The sequence below is a fragment of the Solea senegalensis genome, linkage group LG13 (assembly GCF_019176455.1).
Source record: "Solea senegalensis isolate Sse05_10M linkage group LG13, IFAPA_SoseM_1, whole genome shotgun sequence".
NCBI classification, from domain to species: Eukaryota; Metazoa; Chordata; class Actinopteri; order Pleuronectiformes; family Soleidae; genus Solea; species Solea senegalensis.
This window is the reverse complement of record NC_058033.1, coordinates 9534484-9551592: the sequence shown is the minus strand read 5'-3', so window position 1 is coordinate 9551592 and position 17109 is coordinate 9534484. Positions and strand designations below refer to the sequence as shown.

Genomic DNA, 17109 nt, shown 5'->3' with positions numbered 1-17109 from the left:
ATTTTATTTGAGTACCTCGTTTAGTGCTTCTATTGTTACTGTCACTCAGAGCAGGCTCTAGGCATAGGCGACCATCTAGGGCACCATCTACTGGAGGGGCGCCGGAAAACCAAAATGTCATATTAAAATAATCTGTAATGTAACAGTGTTTTTTTTTACTTACTTTTATTGTACTTCTTGTAATAGAAGTAGACTGTAGTTGGCCGCCATACAATGTAGTGAATCATAACTTGTTTGTGAATGTGTTAGTTTCATTGTGTTGAGCAGACATGTCTGACATTCATACTGTACAGTATATATACGGAATTTGGTTTGTGTCCATATTTTCAAACAACACTTTTGTGAAGCCGATGATTCTGATCATGGGCGGGACTTAGGAAGCTGCCTGCTGATTGGCTACTGAGTTTTGTAGAGCGACAGCGAAGTGGACTGGAAGTAGTCACAGGCTTGGAGTCGCTGTCCGACAAAATAATTGTAAATATTACAATTATAATTGTAAGTATCTAACGTTTTGGAAGATAATTATAAAACTAAATAATTGTAAGTATCTAACGTTTATTATTTGACAAATGTTAGATACGGATGTCGACGTGGAAAACTTGGGGATCAAGTTCCAGACGGACTACTTCCGGTCCACTGAGCTGTCGCTAGGGCACCAACCAAAATGCATAAGGCCGGCCCTGCCTGCTGTCAATGGTTGTCACCTGGTGTGAAAGCTTCATCTGTTGGAAACAGTTTTAATAGTTTACTGTGACTTTAAGAGGGAGCAGCATGCAGATTACAACAGAGGGGTGTGGCGCTGGCTCAGGCCCACAATGACACACGAACCCCCTTCTGTAGCCTTCACTTCAGTTTCTGGAAGAGTCGGAGGTAGATCAAGACCGCCGTCATGTCAGATTGGAAGAACAAATGTGAGGCTGAGTGGAGTTTACAGGGTGCACCGATGCCCGACAGCCTGGACTGGAAGTCCATCTACGAGGCGAAGCCGCTCAACAGGAATCTACTGAAGAACACTTCGCCTTTCGGTACTTCACAGCTTTCTCTTTATGTGCTTTCTTTTTTCTTATAGAGCTTATCCAGAGAACAGATCTGCACTGTGTTGATGAAACTTATACTAGTCTAACTTGCTGTGTAGTGTAGTAGTTTCTGTCGGAAATGTCTTGACCAGAACGTTTGTTTTGATTCATTGTTCATCACAAAGCAGGTCAGACATGAGCTGTGTCAGAACTGCTCATGGTCAGTAACACTGACTACTGACTAACTCGTGGTTACACGTGAGCCAATAAGGCACAGACTTCCTCTTACAGATGTTTGAAACCATAGTTTTACACCATTTGATCCTTCAAGTTCAATTCCAAGTCCTCACTGGTTCATGACTCGAATGTGGGGGCGTGTCGATTTCTTCCCTTTTTTTATTGTAAATGGAAAAAAAAAGAAAGAAAATAATGCAAACTGGCAATAAGTACCATTGTACAAAGTCTACAAAAGCATTAAGAGCAGACATAAATGAAAGAAGAAAGAGGAATCTTGCACAGGTAAATGCACTTAGAAATAATTTCCTTGTCCTCTTCACTTGAAAACCACCTTGCTGTTAAATAATTCCATGTGATTTCTTAGGTTCTGTGCCTCTTGGTTTCCTATCAGAGTCCTATCAGCAGTGGAGAACAGCAACCGCATCATTATGTACACACCTCAATATGATAAGGGGCCAACGGAAAAAAAAAAGATCCTTTGTGTCTTTAATGCACTGAACCTGTAAATTCAAGCCGTATCTTTTTAGGAAGTAATTAGTAACCTTGGTGATGAAGTGCACTGATGACATGTTTCTACCAAATGTCTGTATGTAAAATGGATTCCTGTTAGGTAATCCGTTTTCCTCTATGATGTGTCAATGCAACGGGTAGTTGCAAGGTTTGTGGGTGGGTGTGTACGAGGCACTTGTGCAGTCAGTGTTATGTGCAGTGTCTGTTGGGACAACCTGAGCAGTTTCTGTAGCAGCAAGGCACCAGCTGAAAAAACATCCACCGCAGTCTGACTCTTCAGTATATTAGAAGTACATCATGTGGTTTACCACACTGTCACACGTATGCACTCTCTCCAAATGTTATCTAGTGTATATATATACTTTACTAAATCTGTGAAAATACAACCTCTGCGCCATCTGGACACCTATGAGTAAAATCCGATACAATCCAAAAGTCCCTTTTATATCACATGCTTCAGTATGCGCAGACTGTAAAAAAAACATTTAAGTTAAGTCATGTTTGGGCTGTATATTTCTTCTTTTTCGGGGGGGACCAATATGTGTTACCCAGTTGGAGAATGATGTCTTTGAAATGACAAATGTTGTTAACAGTCTTAGAATGACTGTATCAACATCGGTATCGGTAGAGTTTTTGATATCGATATCGGACACATCCCTTACTAAGACTATAACTGTGTTTCCATAGGGTTTATAATGAGGGAACTGGTGTTTGTTTTAAGGTAAAACAGAATGCAAACTGAGCGGTTGAGTAATGCTTAAGGTGTGTGTAACACCCAATGACCCTGTAAGAAAGATTACTGTTTTTCTTAGGCTCTGTCATATTTACTGAGTTACTATGGTGGCTTCAGTAGGTGTGGTGCCTTTTTACAGCTCCCCTTTGTCTCTCCCCTGTCACAGGTCTGAGTAAAGACATCCCTCCACCTGAACCTGAGTTGGCTGATATGCCGTCTCATGGACCTCCACGTTTTACACCCGAAGGTAAGAAGACGTAGCAACACTGTCCCTATTAATGGGACAGTGTTGAAACTGTCAACAGCTTCTTCAGCCAGTTAAGTCAGTCAACCTCATTCCTATGATAAGTGCCAACATGTGGAGTCAAATGCTGATGAGGAAATTTGTTTAGAGCGCCATATTTTTTTCAAATGAAAATGTTGATATTTATTCATGCATATATAGCACAATATCAATATTTTGTCCCACACAATAGAAATCTAGGTCTTCTCTTCTGTCATAGGTGACTTTGGTGGCTGGACCACGAACACAGAGGTCCTCCCCTATGACATGAGTGGCATCCCACCTAATGTCGTGGTCTGTCACATGCCTCAGTTCAGGTGGGTGCTGCTGAAAGTCAAGTGTTTGGTTTTAATGCAGATGTCCAGACACACAGTCCAGAATCTGGAGACATTTTTCTCCTTTGTTGTCCTCAGCTGGTTCTCAATGGAGCAGATTGTGGACCTGAAAGCAGAGGGACTGTGGGAGGAGCTGCTGGACGACTTTCAGCCTAAAATTGTCATCAATGACTGGTGGGTTACTGAGCAACACTGCTCACCTCCACGCCTTTTACAAGAGGCAGTGTAATTGGTTATCAATGCTGTGACCTGTGGCCAAAAGTGGAACATTTCCATGGGAATTATAGGAAATTAACTGGACATTTTCAGGTTGGGAATTTAATTATAGCTGGTAAAAAGTATATTGTAGAATAATCTTGGCTATAATATATAACCACTACACCAACCATGTGGCCCCACTTCTAAATCCATTCATCCATCTTCTACCGCTTTATCCTCCACATGAGCATTGCAGGGGTGCACCATAGACAGATCACCGTGTAAACAACCAGTTAGTTTTATAGATAGATAGATAGATGAAAACAGAGTTTTACATTTACATCTCATCACGTTTGAAAAGGAGTAGGCAGAAGTTTAAACTTATGTACCTACCTCCATTCCTATTACACACAACTCAGTTTATGAACTACTTTATCCCATCACCAAATATTTACATAGTTACAGTATTTTATACAATGTTCTTAATGTTCTCAGTACAACACAAGAATACGTCTCGCTTTAAACGCGACCATTTCCAGCACATCCTGGATTAAACTGCTGTTCTTCATGCCTATATTTATTTAAAATGTGTATTTGTATAGTTTAATGTGACAGTGTCAAAGGATAACATTTCTTTGTGTCACTGCCTCAAAAGACAAAAACGAAACATCGGTAGCTTAAACTGACGCGTTACTTTATCAGGTATGAGGAGAGTCAGTTGCACGACTTCATCTACGAGCTGCATGTGAAGTTACTGGGAGTGGACAAAAGCACGGTGATCGCCGAGCACTCCGTCAGCCCCAAGGACGACCGCAGCAATTACTCACACACCTGGAAAGAGGCAAGTCTCTGATTCCTCCTGTCGTCTTGTTTTGCCACGTGTGTGCAAACCATTCATTGCATGTCTCTGTGTCGGCCTGCAGGTGTCGCACGTGTTCTCCGGGTACGGACCTGGGGTGAGATATGTCCACTTCACGCACCGCCTGAAGAATTCTTTCATGATGGAGTTCTTTTCCACAAAGTTCACTGGCAGCTCAGTGATGGTCGAACCGGTCAAAACCAGCTCGTAGGCTCGAGAGCTGTGTAACACAGTCAGAGCGGCTGACATGCTTAATCTAATCAACACACATTTGCTGTTAAACGAGTTCCTCTCGCTTTGATTTGAATGCACTATCAATTTTTAAAGGGTGAATTAATTGGTTTTGCTTTATTGTTTTTAAACAAGGGGCACACTTGATTTGTTGTAAGGAATAAGGAATTATACATTGTCCTAAAATAAAAGTTTTATATTTAAAAATGGAAAAAAGTTTGTGTGAATTATGTGACCTTTAGAAGGAGTCACATTCTTCTATTTTATCCCAGAAATGTTGATGATGTTGGGATGAGAGTTTCCTAGTAGTTTGTCATTTAAATGACTATTGATTGGAAAAAAACATCACTTAGTTTAGTATTATTTTAAAATTTTAGTTGAGCTTTAAATGTAGACAGGGTTTTTATTCTTCTTGTTCCAAATGAGAGGAGCCTGGACATTGAAGGCTCTGCCTCTCATTTTGCTCCTGGAGAGCACAATTGGCAACATATGATATAGATTAAGAGGTCAATCAGGATGATACCTTTCCATCAGCCTTTGAGGTATGATGGATTCTGATCAACAAGTGCAACAAGATGCATTTATCCAGTCAAACTGCTGAATGCTTTTTTTTTTTCTTTTTTGAGCAGTAGAATTCACCTCTGACGATTTTCATGGGCACTTCTTTGCGCTTTTCACTGACTCCATCTCGCACTGTTATACTGCTATAACGGCACAAAGTTGAGAAACAGAGAAAATCGTTTGGAGCTGTTTGGGGTATATACTGTATGCTTAAATACTACCCCACTGTATTCTCAATAGCATTTCACTATTAGTCTTTATGTGAACTGAGGTATCATTCATTATTCATTATTTTTTATTTACTTATTTATTGTTTGAGTTGTATGTAAGGTGACCTTGAGTATTGAGAAAGGTGGCAACAAATAAAATGGATTATTATTATTATTGTTCAGAAGCCTTCAGTGCCCTCTCCTCTGGATTGTGGTGGCTAGTTAGTTATAAGTTTTAGTTTATAGAAGTTTTACATTTTATAATCGGTAGTTGTAGTCGTAAAACAGTGTTTCATAATAATATCTAATCTGAATGTTCCCAGTTCTTATTGGAAACTGGGAGTAATTCATCCAAGCACGTTACACTGCGTGTGCTGCGTTCAAAATCAATGGGAACTACTCACCCCCCTGCATGTTGCTGGCACATACTCTAGTACTACTGGTTACCTGACTGGTTCCACGTCATGTTTGGTGGCTATTATAACAATTATGTCTTCATTTATAGAAATACATGTGTTAATCTTGCTCTTAAAAAAATATACCAAATCACTAGGAACTTCACATCAACAGACAGGTCACACGATATCAGCAAAGTAATAAAACATTTTTTTAAAGGAACGCGTGTAGGCAGAAATAAAGAACTACAAGAATTAAAACCCACCACAAGTCACTTGTTAATTAAAGCAACGAGGAGACCGTGAAGGCAGCACTCCCCCCTCCCCACGTGAGCTCGTGGCATCTCTGCTTCAGGTTAACGGTGATGGTTAAACTGGCGTTACAGTCCAGCTGTGTGTCACCGAGAGGAGAGACCGTGAGAGACGGAGACAGAGAGATAATTCCACACACTTTGAGAAGCGATGTCAGTCTGTGGTGGAGCTGTGTCATAAAGCTGAAGGTAAGAGACCAGGGGGGAAAAGGGTGAAGTGGCTCACTTTTTGGCAACTAACAACTACTGATCCATGTGTAGTTTTGTTTGATGATGTCAGTTCAGTGCTGCAGCGGTTCATAAATTAATTCTCAACTAATTTTATAGTCGATAAATTGGTTTCAATATTTTGTTGATAATTAAAACAAGTTTCTTAAATGTGAATATTTTCTGGTTTCTTTGCTCCATATGACAAAGAAATCATTAAAACTGAATCATTTTTGCTCGAGGAGAAACAACCCCCCAAAAACAAAAATGAGTCCGTAACTCATTTCTTCCAGGCCATATTCCACATAGATATAATTTAGTTAGACTCCTCACAAATTTTCATACGTCTTCATGTTATTATTCTATTTTACAGTTAGGCATCCCAGTCATGATAATCCTGTTTTATTTCAATGACTGAAAAAATATAATTTTTTTTTTAAAAGAAAAGGACTCTATGCTGGTAAGGGTAGGGACAGGATTTTCATGTTTTTCGTGGTTTTCCCCATTCACAAAAAGTGTGTTTTTTTTTATCACAATGAGTGATAATATCCTATATTGTCCCATCTCTATATACAGTGAATATTGAACTAAAGATGGACCTGATTCACCATCACATCTCTACCTGTCCTAATATTGATCAGTGTGTACTCCTAATGTCCCATCTGTATACTGTATGCTGAAACATTTGTTTGATGCTTGAAAAACACAGATGAAGCTGTACAGTGTATAGTGGTTGTTTTGTTTGACACCAGTGTTCAGCTTCTTCAGAATATATTAAGGAATTAAAAATTACGACTCTTATTTTAGAGCCAGTCTATTCAAATAACTGAAGAAATAACAAGAGAAACTCTTTTCACTGTCCCTCAAAGATTCCTACATAGATTCCTACATTAGTCTGATAGCAGTGTTAGTTCTTTTGTAGTCTGTTTGAGAGGTCTGTGGGTCCAAACATATGTTTGTCTTATTTCAAAGAGAAACTAATGCTAATATTGTGCAACTTTTTGATTTTATGCACCTAAGATGACAAAAACTCATTTATTTTTTTATTTAAAATAGTTACCGCTACTACTGTGCACCTTTTTTAGGCACTTTGAGGTGTGGAAAGGACAGGCATCACCAAATAAACTTTGTTGCTAGTTCTTCTTATTTTTTATCTGGATGACTTATACCTAGTGAGATCACCCTTACTTTGTTCTTTTTTTTTTGCATGGCATTTTCTGATAATGCCTTGAACTTCAAAGTTGACATATAATCCACATCAAAGGATTGTTCATTTAGCAGATTGGCTGCAGAGCCACGCGATGCATCCCGTGTGTCCTTCTCTCATGTCCATGACAGTGCGGGGCTGCATGGGAGCTGCGTGTGTTGAGTGTTGGTGATGTGTGAGGAAACAGGCGTTGAGTGCAGATATATACACCGCCAGGCCCACTTCATTATTTGTGAGTGTGAACGTGTCGCTCATATCACTTTTCACTAAAATCACTTGCATTTTCATCTTTCCCTCGTGGCAAAACAATGCTGTCAGTGCAATGTTTATCATATTATAGAGATATTTGTAGGGCTGAAACTAATTCTTATTATTGGTCAACAGCATTTTGAATGTTTTACTGGTTAAACATTTTGTTGTGTGATCCATAAAAAGTCAAAACCTCAAAAACAATGACGACCTATAATGGTTTAAAGTCATAAAAGAGCAAAGAAACCAGAAAAAAATCTCACAATAATTTGATTTTATTAGGAAAAAATATTTATTTATTTATTTATATTTAGTTATTGGAATGCCTGATTCATTTGTAGTTAATCAGGTTCAGCTTTAGCCCAGTTTTTTATTGTATTATATAAGATTTCTACGGGACTTTGTTATTCTATTTTATGGGGAAATAAGAACATTATTCAGCATGTATGTCTGTATGTATAAAAGTGGGTTGCAGGTTTATTTACAGTTTTGCGGGTTAATAAGCCAAATCTAAATGCTACATGCTGAAATGCAACCGTCCCTCCCGCTTATGTGACTGAAGTAAACCAATGCTGTAGCTTTGTATGCAGGCAGCAGTAATGCTCACTAGCTGCAGGTGCCACAGCACAAAGGGCCACGTTACACCTCACGTTTCACTCACGTTTTCCCCCGACAAGCTGCCACTGGGACCTGTGCAGCTGGTGATCAGACTCCCTCACTTTAAACCCTCTCCCCTTCTCTCTATCCCTCCATGTTTGTGTGTGTGTGTGTGTGTGTGTGCATGATTTAGACCTTTTCTGGAATAAACACTGACCTTGTCAGGACCTCATGGAGACCGAAGCCTAGCTGAAGTGAGGCAGAACCTCATTTCTTAGTCTCTTGTTAAGGTAAGGGTTAAGATGATCGTCGTGTCAGTTGTGGTTAATGTTCGGGTTAGGCATGAACTTCATTAACTGGTAATGGTTAATGTTTATTATTTGATTTTTAAAGTATGTTTTCTTTAATGTCTGAACTGTGCGCACAGCATTTACATTTTTTTGTACGCTAAATGCAAATGTGAAAAGACCTGGTTTTAGGGTTATGCATCTTTTTTGGCATAAACACTGACCTTGTCAGGTCCTCAGACTTAAACCTGGTTCCAATGAGGCAGGTTATGGTTCGGGTTTGTCCAGGACTGTTTACAGTTAAGATTAGGGATAATTCTTTATTTAGGATATCTGAATTAACTGAATTAATGCAGCGTCCAAAAAGTGCAACTTTGTGTGTGTAGTGTTAGAGCCTGTCCTGTGGGGGTCTGTTTTGTTTTCACTCTTCTGTTGTGCGCTCAGGCCTGCCGGGTGCCTCTGCACATTTTCTTAACATTTGTCAGTCCAAACTAGACTGTTGCCCATGGTGACGACTAAAAGGCACCACTACATCTGGGTCGGCCACGTTAAAAAATGCATGACGTGGATATTTTTCAGTCCGTGGTTTTTATTTACTTCCTCTCACTGTCATTTTATGTTGTGCTTTGAGGTTGCTTAACCACGTTGTGTCGTCCAGTCTAACTGTCACATGCAGTCTGTTAACTCAGACTGGGTAATAAGTACAAGTGTTTTTCTTAATGTGTCACATCTGGAAAAGAAAACACTGTTTAAGCGATTAGAGATTACAGATTGCTCACAGGGCTCCGGTAGTGATGGTATGTGCCAACTGGAGTTTGAGCAGTATTCGTGTATGTGCCTCTGCATTTTTACCACATCTGCATTTTTTATAATACTTGTCATAAACCGATTTGTGCATGTAATTGGGTAGTTTGTATTTATATATCGCTTTTCTAGTCTTGATGACCCATTCACAGCTGCTTTGCACTACTGTTTTGACATTCACCCATTCACACTCATTCACTCACACTTTAATACCGCACATTTATGAGCAGCACATTTTCTGTCACTCATCTTTCATACGCAGTCAAACGCTGCCGACACAAGAGCAAAGTGGGGTTAAGTGTCTTGCCAAAGGACACACTGGCATGTAGACTAGTGGAGGTGGGAATCATACCCACAACCCCAACGTCGCCCACGTGTGCAAAGTGTAAATACTTCTTGTTATAACTATTTACAGCGGGTTCAGGGACTTTAAATAAAATACTGTAAAATAAAATAAAAATACACGTATTTAATATTTTGATTTAGTAGTTATATGAATGAAATGTCTTTCATTTCAGCATTTAGAAGATAAAACACACATTTTATGTCATCTTTAATTTTATTAGTTATTCTTATCAGAAAAATGCACATGCTTTTTTTTTATGTTATCTTTTATTTCTCCATCATCTTTGGTTTTATCAGTGTAACCGTGGGGTTATGTTCACCTTTGCTGCGCAGCTAAAAACAAAAGAGACACAGAGGATCCTCGCACTAACCAGTTTTTTTTCTTCATACACACAATCATCATTTAGCCAATATTACGTAGCGCCGTTTCCTTTCAACCTGGCTTCCAAAATAAGAGCCACTGAGTTTGTCTTTTTACTACTTCTCATATCAATTGTGGCTATATATCGGTTTGAAGCTTTTTTTCATGATTGACACAAGACTTCTGAATGTTTTTAGCTTCTTAAATGTGAATATTTTCTCGTTTATTTGCTCCATATAACAAAAAAATTTTGGTTTGTGGACAAAACAAGACATGTGAGAACATCAACAGGTTTGACAAACGTTTTTAAAGGTTTTATGACATTTTATGGACCAAACGATTACTCGTTCATCGTGAAAATAATCAAAAGATTAATCAATTATGAAAATAATCGTTAGTTGCAGCTCTTGTTAGCACTCTTGCCATAGCAGCAAGAAGACCGCAACCCGTTTGGAACAAGGGCCTTTCTGTTTGGAGTTTGCATCTTCTCCCTGTGTGTGCGTGGGTTTTCTCTGGGTTCTCCCGTTTCCTCCCACATTTCAAAGACATGCAGGTTTGGGGATTAGATAAATTGGCCGTGAGTGGGAGAGTGGATGGTTGTTTGTCTCTATATGTGGCCTTGTGATGGACCCCCTGTATCGCCCTATGTCAGCTGAGACAGTGCCCCCCTGCGACCCTCATGTGGAGGATGAAGCGATAGAAGATGGATGGATGGATGATAAATTAGCAGACGTACAACTTCGTACGGTATATAAAGAATAGCTTATGCTTAATAAATGGACGAGCATTGTGCTGAGCTAGCTCCATCCTTCTCATCATAAACGTTTCACTGCATATGATATTGTCATGTCATGTGTTTGTATAGTCCGTCAGTTGCTGACATTTGTGACAATATCTTGAATATTGCATCACAGGTGTCCCTGTCTGGGTTCATGCTGAAGTTGAGAATGCTGTTCCTTCTAAGGTGACAGGGCTACCAGTGGCTGGGCAGTGGGCAGGGTGTCTCAGGTAATGGAAACCTCAGGAGCTGCTGTCTGCTGGCTGTCAGTCGCATTTCTGACAACCCCACGCAGCCTCTCTCTCTCCGTCCACCTGCCTCCTTCATCCCTCACCGTGACCCCTGCCTGCCTGCCTGCCTGACGCGTGCAGATAGAGAAATCTTACGAAGAGGAAGCTCATGGCGTTTCTAGCAGAGAAACGAGAGATGTGACTGCCTTAGTGATGTCAAATGGATTGTTTCCCTCAGAGTCAAACTGATGAGCGCAGCAGGGAGATGCTGATTTCCTAATCAGTACTGAGATCTCAACTCGCCTCATCCGCAACAGTGCAGGATTGAATTTAGTTTAACCTGAAATCACCCTCTGAAGCACGGCGTCGGGTTTGATGACATGACCAAAGAGTAAAGTGAGGATATTTTCATAGTGCCATGAATAGTTTTTTATTATTATTTTACTTCATGCACAAGTAGATCTGATCACTCCCTCCAGTTCTTCTCAGTTCCACTGCACAGTTTGTCTTGGCAAGAAGTTTGTTTCTAGTATTATGGAGAAGGTATTCTGTTGATTTAGTCTCCGTTTTGTCACTCTCCTGATATGAACTTGGACCGAGGAGCTGCAACAAGCCATTACAAACTAGACCAAGCTTTTTATACCGAGTACCACCTGAGAAAATACTGAGCTCTCGAAGTAACACCAATGTTAAAATACAGTGGTTTGAATAGGCCGAGCACAGTCAGCTACGGACTCTTCACAGGAGGCAGATTTATTCCCAATGTATAATATATCATTTGCCCTCTTATCATCCTCCTCATCCTCACATATACTTTAGACCATGCATGTCCAAAGTCCGGCCCTCGGTCAGATGTTGTACGGCCCGCAGCTCTGGTTTTATATTTCATTCATCTCATATTAAGTAAGTTAAGTTAAGTTATTTGACTCCAGATGTGAAAGAAAGGCAGATTTATTTTTGATTTTTTTAATAAATAAAACAGGTCTGAAATCTTAAAATCTGGCCCTTGTTAAAACACGTTTGGACACCCCTGCTTTAGACACTCGTGAAATTAGATTAAGATGGAGCGAGGGATAAGGTTAACGCTAATTATTATTTCATTTATTATTATTATTATTATTATTATTATATGTTATTTGTTTAATTTTCTTCTCAGTCTGGCCAAAATTGCTCAGCTCCACTCCTCTATCTACCCCCAGAGGAAGCTCGCATAGGTACACGTACCACAGTTTGAGAACCAATGGGACTAGACCATCTCACCCTTGCTCTTCCCAGTTCTGATGACACTTCTCAGAGAAGTTGCCGCATGCAGTCGTTCTGCGGATTTCGTTTCAGACTCCTTATGTGATCCCCGACTGACTCCGTGATGCCGAGGTCAGAGCTCTGTGGGGATCAGAAGACTTGTTCTCTTTCACTGCTGCGTCAGACTTGCGCTCAGTCTCAGGCGAGGGCCACGCACTCCAAAAGAGTCGCCCTGCAAAATTTATTTGGAAGCCATCAGACACTTTGATGATGGTTAAAAACCACACATATTCTGTTCCCATTAACAGTCTAGTCTACTTTACAATGTAGGAAAAAGAATGAACAAATCCTGCCAGTAATGGAGGAAGGTGGGGAGAATGTGGGACATTTTCAAACCTGCTTTTGCTTGAGAAATAGGTGGGAAAAAAGCCGGTGATTGTGTTTCCACTGATTCTCGAATTAATCATCTGATCATTTCAAACTAGCTGATTTTGTCAGTATAGCAACAACAAAAAAATCCCGCCTTTCTTTGCACTTTCATCCACTTTTTTCTGTCCTGAGAATCTGCCACTGACGTGAACACGGGGGAGAGAAACGTTGCTGAACTGTGGTGACTGAGAGTGACTGAACAGTGTGGCAGCGCACTCGTCCTGCTGTAAACTAAAACTCCTGCTCAGTCAAGCTTTCACTGTCACTGTCCAGATTGATGCTGATTTTGACCCACTCGTCACAGAGGGAACAGACAGCTGCGTATGAGCTGGCTTATATTTCCCCTCACTGTGTACACAATACACTGTACTCTCAAAAACCAATTGATTCCTCTGGGGGTACTGATTGAGCTGGGCAAGTCAATTTTAACCTGACCCTGAGTGACTTAACGGAGCTCAGGGATACTGTAGCGCTAAAGTACTTTGAAAAGGAGCTGCCACCTTATGGTAACGAGTTAATAAGTTACTAGAGCTGCAACTAACGATTATTTTCATAATCGATTAATCTGACGATTTTTTTTTTCAATTCATCGAGTAATCGCTTGGTCCATAAGATGTCAGGAAACGTATTTCAGTGTTCATTAAACCTGGAAAGGATGATGTTCTCGAATGTCTTGTTTTGTCCATAAAACAAAATGATGTCTTTGTTATCTGGAGCAAAGAAACCAGAGACTATGCACATTTAAGGAGCAAAAACAATCACGAAAAAAGCTTCAATCGATAATAAAAATAGTTGACAATGAATTTAGTAATCGATAAATGGTTGATTGTTTCAGCTCCATAAGTTATGTTTGTTCACTTTTGTGTTGTATAGTGCATATAAGGCTAAGCAGTTATTTTGCAGTTAAACTGCCTCTGAGATTATTTGATAAATTGGAAAAATGTCCTGTCTATGGAGACTATTTTGATGCGTTGATCTAGTGGTGGGCGATATGGGCTAAAAATAATATATCTATATTATCTGGAATTTTTTGACAATAATGTCAATTAAAGTCAATATTGTCCAATATTTGGATAACAAAGAATACTTTACAAATATCAATCATCCTATCCAAACCTTGTCACCAGTGTAGGTTTTGTTGTGGTATGTCACTTAAATGAGTCCAGCTTGCAGCAAGACCAAAAGTTCCGCCTGCTACACTTTAGTTAGGAAAAAACAGAACTCATGCCCCCCCAGGGGGGCCCGCCCCCCAGTTTGAAAAAGGTTGAATTTACACGATGCTTTCTTTTAACGTAAGCATTCAAGTAAAAAATGTATAGCATCATAATTGGTTCAAATCCATCAAGTGGATATGCACATCCGGAGAAATACTAGTATTTCTCATTTCTCATTCAATCGAGACTGGATTGTGCAAAAGACACAGTATGAAAGTTTGAAGGGAAATTAAATGTTTCTCCTCAGACATATTTTAGTGTACTTCACAGAAAAGCACGACAATTCAGTTTAAACTGAAATTGATTTTGCATCCTTTTGGCAGCCGTGTTCAAGAAATGAAGGTGCAATAAACATACAGTTACACAATGTATGACAAGATATGTGAAACAATTCTGTGATAAAAAGACAGCAGATGTTGGTTTAGCACTCGTGAGGCTTCTGAAGAGACGCTGTTCCAGAGTCTGAGTTCGCTGATGCTGCAGGCAGCTTGAAAGAAGAGTGCCTTCACTTGGTTAGTCTTTGCACACACCTGAATTTAATTATAAAGTGCAGTATTGATTTTCAGAGACACCAGGGCTCTACTACAGAATAACCTGACATTTAGGCCAGGAGCAGTGGACATGGAGTTCTGTCATCATAGTATTGACTTTCCAAAATCAGACTGGTGCGCTTGTTTTATTACCTCTGCCAGAAAGGTTATGTTGTTACTCATGTTTGTCTGTGAGCACTGAGCAGCATAATTTAGTGAAAATAAAGAAAAGATTTTGATGACATATTCTGGGAATATAGTGTTAGTTTCTCATCCAGATAGGGAAACTGAGTGGTGGTTTGCGTCGTCAGGGTGCTTTCACTAGTTTTGTAAAAAGTCATGAAAAGTGAAGCGATGACTCTGAGGTCCTGAGTGGATCCGTGTCTGGAATGTAACCCGATTTGCAAACCTCCTCGGTTTCTTCAGTCTTGTCAAATTGGCGGGTGCATTCTTACACCCGGTCCTGTATCCAGTGACTAGCAGGACTGAACTTGAGGGGGAAGAAATGTTTTAAATTTGTTTAAACATTTGCAGAGGAGACTGTGCTGTGGAAAGTTTTTCTTTTTTTTTTTTTAAATGGAAATGACGGAAACAGATAACAACCTACGTTGTTTTGCATATGCTCACCATATATACGGTTTTGAGTTTGTGTGCAACACTATGGAACATCCGGAATCGACCTGAAATGAGGCTTCTAATTCACACAGACATTAAAAGTTCGTAATTTTTCTGAGACCACAGATTATATAAATATATTGTTCATTTAATTCAACAAAAACAAGTAGAATTTTAGACATAAAATATTGTTTTTTTAGAGTGCAGGTCATTTGTATGTTTACAATGAGGGCAAATCACTATGGATTTACTTTATCTTATACACAATATCAGCGATGTCACATCTGTTGTCTGGCTCAGTCCTTGACTGACTGACTGACTGACTGACTGTGTGACCCAGTGGATTATCTTACACTCTGATTCATATGCTTCATTAAAAAGCCCATAGCAGCAAGCCAAAGGCCTGTGTTACTTATTAAAGGGACGGATCCCTTTTCTTTTCTTTACTTTAACTGCAAACGGAGAGACTGCCTGAACCGCTTTGATATGTGTGTGTAACTCGAACGGATGTTATTGTACTTTAATGGATGTGTTTTATACTGTGCCGCTCAAATCCAAGGCTAAATTGTCCGTAGGGAGGTTGGTATGGAAGTGCACTTGTCCCTTAAGTTATTTATTTTACCTTGATGTGTATTCCTAAGTGGTCTTACCATAGTTTGAAATTTAAAATGACTACATCAATAGACAAAGATAAAGGCACCTGCTACAAAATGCAAACTAAAATGTCATTTGCCTTGTTTGCACTAAGGCTAGGTGCAATATTTGTTAAAGCCAAAATGTGTGCCAAAAGTATTGCTATAGATGAATTACTGTCTTGTCCTATTCACGTCTTATTCTCCAGACTGAAGAGAACGTCGTTGTCTCTCACAGACGTGCACAAATATCGCACAGTGATCATTTTAGATGTTTTTTTGAAAGAAGATGAGAATAATGATGTAAAAATTACCCTCGCGATTCAGCCCTAGTTTGCACACACACACAAAAAGGAAACATGCAGAGAACGCCCAAATACACATGAGCGGCCATGAACAGGAGACTGCAGTGACCCTGTGGTTTGAAATCCAACCTAACTAGCCCCAATGTCATGTGATTAGGCTCAATATAGGGCCCCCGGCTCCCCAAAATCTGTAGACACACACCTGTGTCTCAGTGCATGTCTGAAAGCAGCTTGAATGGGGCTTCGTGAGGTGAGTGCCTGTTTAAGATTAAATACAAAGACAGTTTCACGGACGCCTGCTGTGTTATTGGTTTACCTGTGCACATCATGGAATGGTAATCTTTGTCAGTCTGCATGCAGGTTAATGTTCAAACTGCATGGCCACTTGTTTTTCCATGTGGTAATGGGTTGATGATGAGTTGGGAATTAGCTCGCAAAGGAAATAGATTGCACTTTTTTTTTCTACGTGATGCTTCTTGTACAATTGTTCATCAGACAGTGGTGACACAGTCGTGAGCAAGAAACCCGATTTCTTGAGTCAGCGGTCGCCTATCTGTTCTGTTGTGCATGTTCCCAGAGGAGCATCCTTCATCTGGCTGGACCCCACCGTCGGGACACGTGCAGGAAATAATAAACTGTTACAGGTGCTAACTCCCCTTTTTGGTGGCACTCCTCTATCGGTGTAAGATAACACCAGGCAATCACTTATCGCAGGTGCTGACTGACAGCGCCTGTGTCAGAGGCAGTAAGCGGAGATGATGCTGTCACCCAGCCCTGTGTGTGCCTGTGTGAGAAATGGACGAGGAGACCACAGACGTGTCAACACTTCATGCCCCCCAGGAAGTTGGGAAAAACCTGTGTCATTCTGCTCCCAGAAACCTTAATTCTTAATTTCAATTTTAATTCATTGTTTATTCATTTACTCTCGGGCTGGACGGTTGGTGTAGTGGTTGGCACTCTTGCCTTTGACCCAGGTTCGTAACCAAACAACAAACAACAAAGGCCTTTCTGCATGTGTTTGCAAGTTCTCCCTGTGTGTACGCGTTTCTCAGGGTTCTCTGGTTTCCTCCCACAGTCCAAAAACGATGCAGATTTGGGGATTTGGCAAATTAGACACACTAAATTGCAAACTGTGCAGGGTGTACCCCGCCTTTTGCCCCATGTTAGCTGGGATTGGCACCAGCCCCACACACACACAC

At 40.2% G+C, this 17109-nt stretch overlaps 2 protein-coding genes across 3 annotated transcripts in view; both read left to right on the top strand.

Annotated features, from left to right (window-relative positions):
• Positions 1 to 779: 779 nt before the first annotated feature.
• nccrp1 (P1, F-box associated domain containing) lies at positions 780 to 4618 on the top strand. The gene is made up of 6 exons (XM_044041315.1): positions 780 to 1025; positions 2663 to 2743; positions 3000 to 3096; positions 3193 to 3288; positions 4015 to 4153; positions 4236 to 4618. Exons 1-6 carry the CDS (start codon positions 890 to 892, stop codon positions 4380 to 4382), a joined length of 696 nt encoding a protein of 231 aa, XP_043897250.1. The 5' UTR covers positions 780 to 889; the 3' UTR covers positions 4383 to 4618.
• Positions 4619 to 5932: 1314 nt separating this feature from the next.
• slc8a2a (solute carrier family 8 member 2a) overlaps positions 5933 to 17109 on the top strand; it is a 29206-nt gene continuing 18029 nt past the window's right edge. Inside the window, exons 1-2 of one of the 2 annotated variants that reach the window (XM_044042913.1) lie at positions 5933 to 6067; positions 8332 to 8428. The gene's annotated coding sequence lies outside the window, so the exon portion shown is untranslated. The remainder of the gene's footprint in view (positions 6068 to 8331; positions 8429 to 17109) is intronic. The other variant, XM_044042912.1, reaches the window with a different exon arrangement.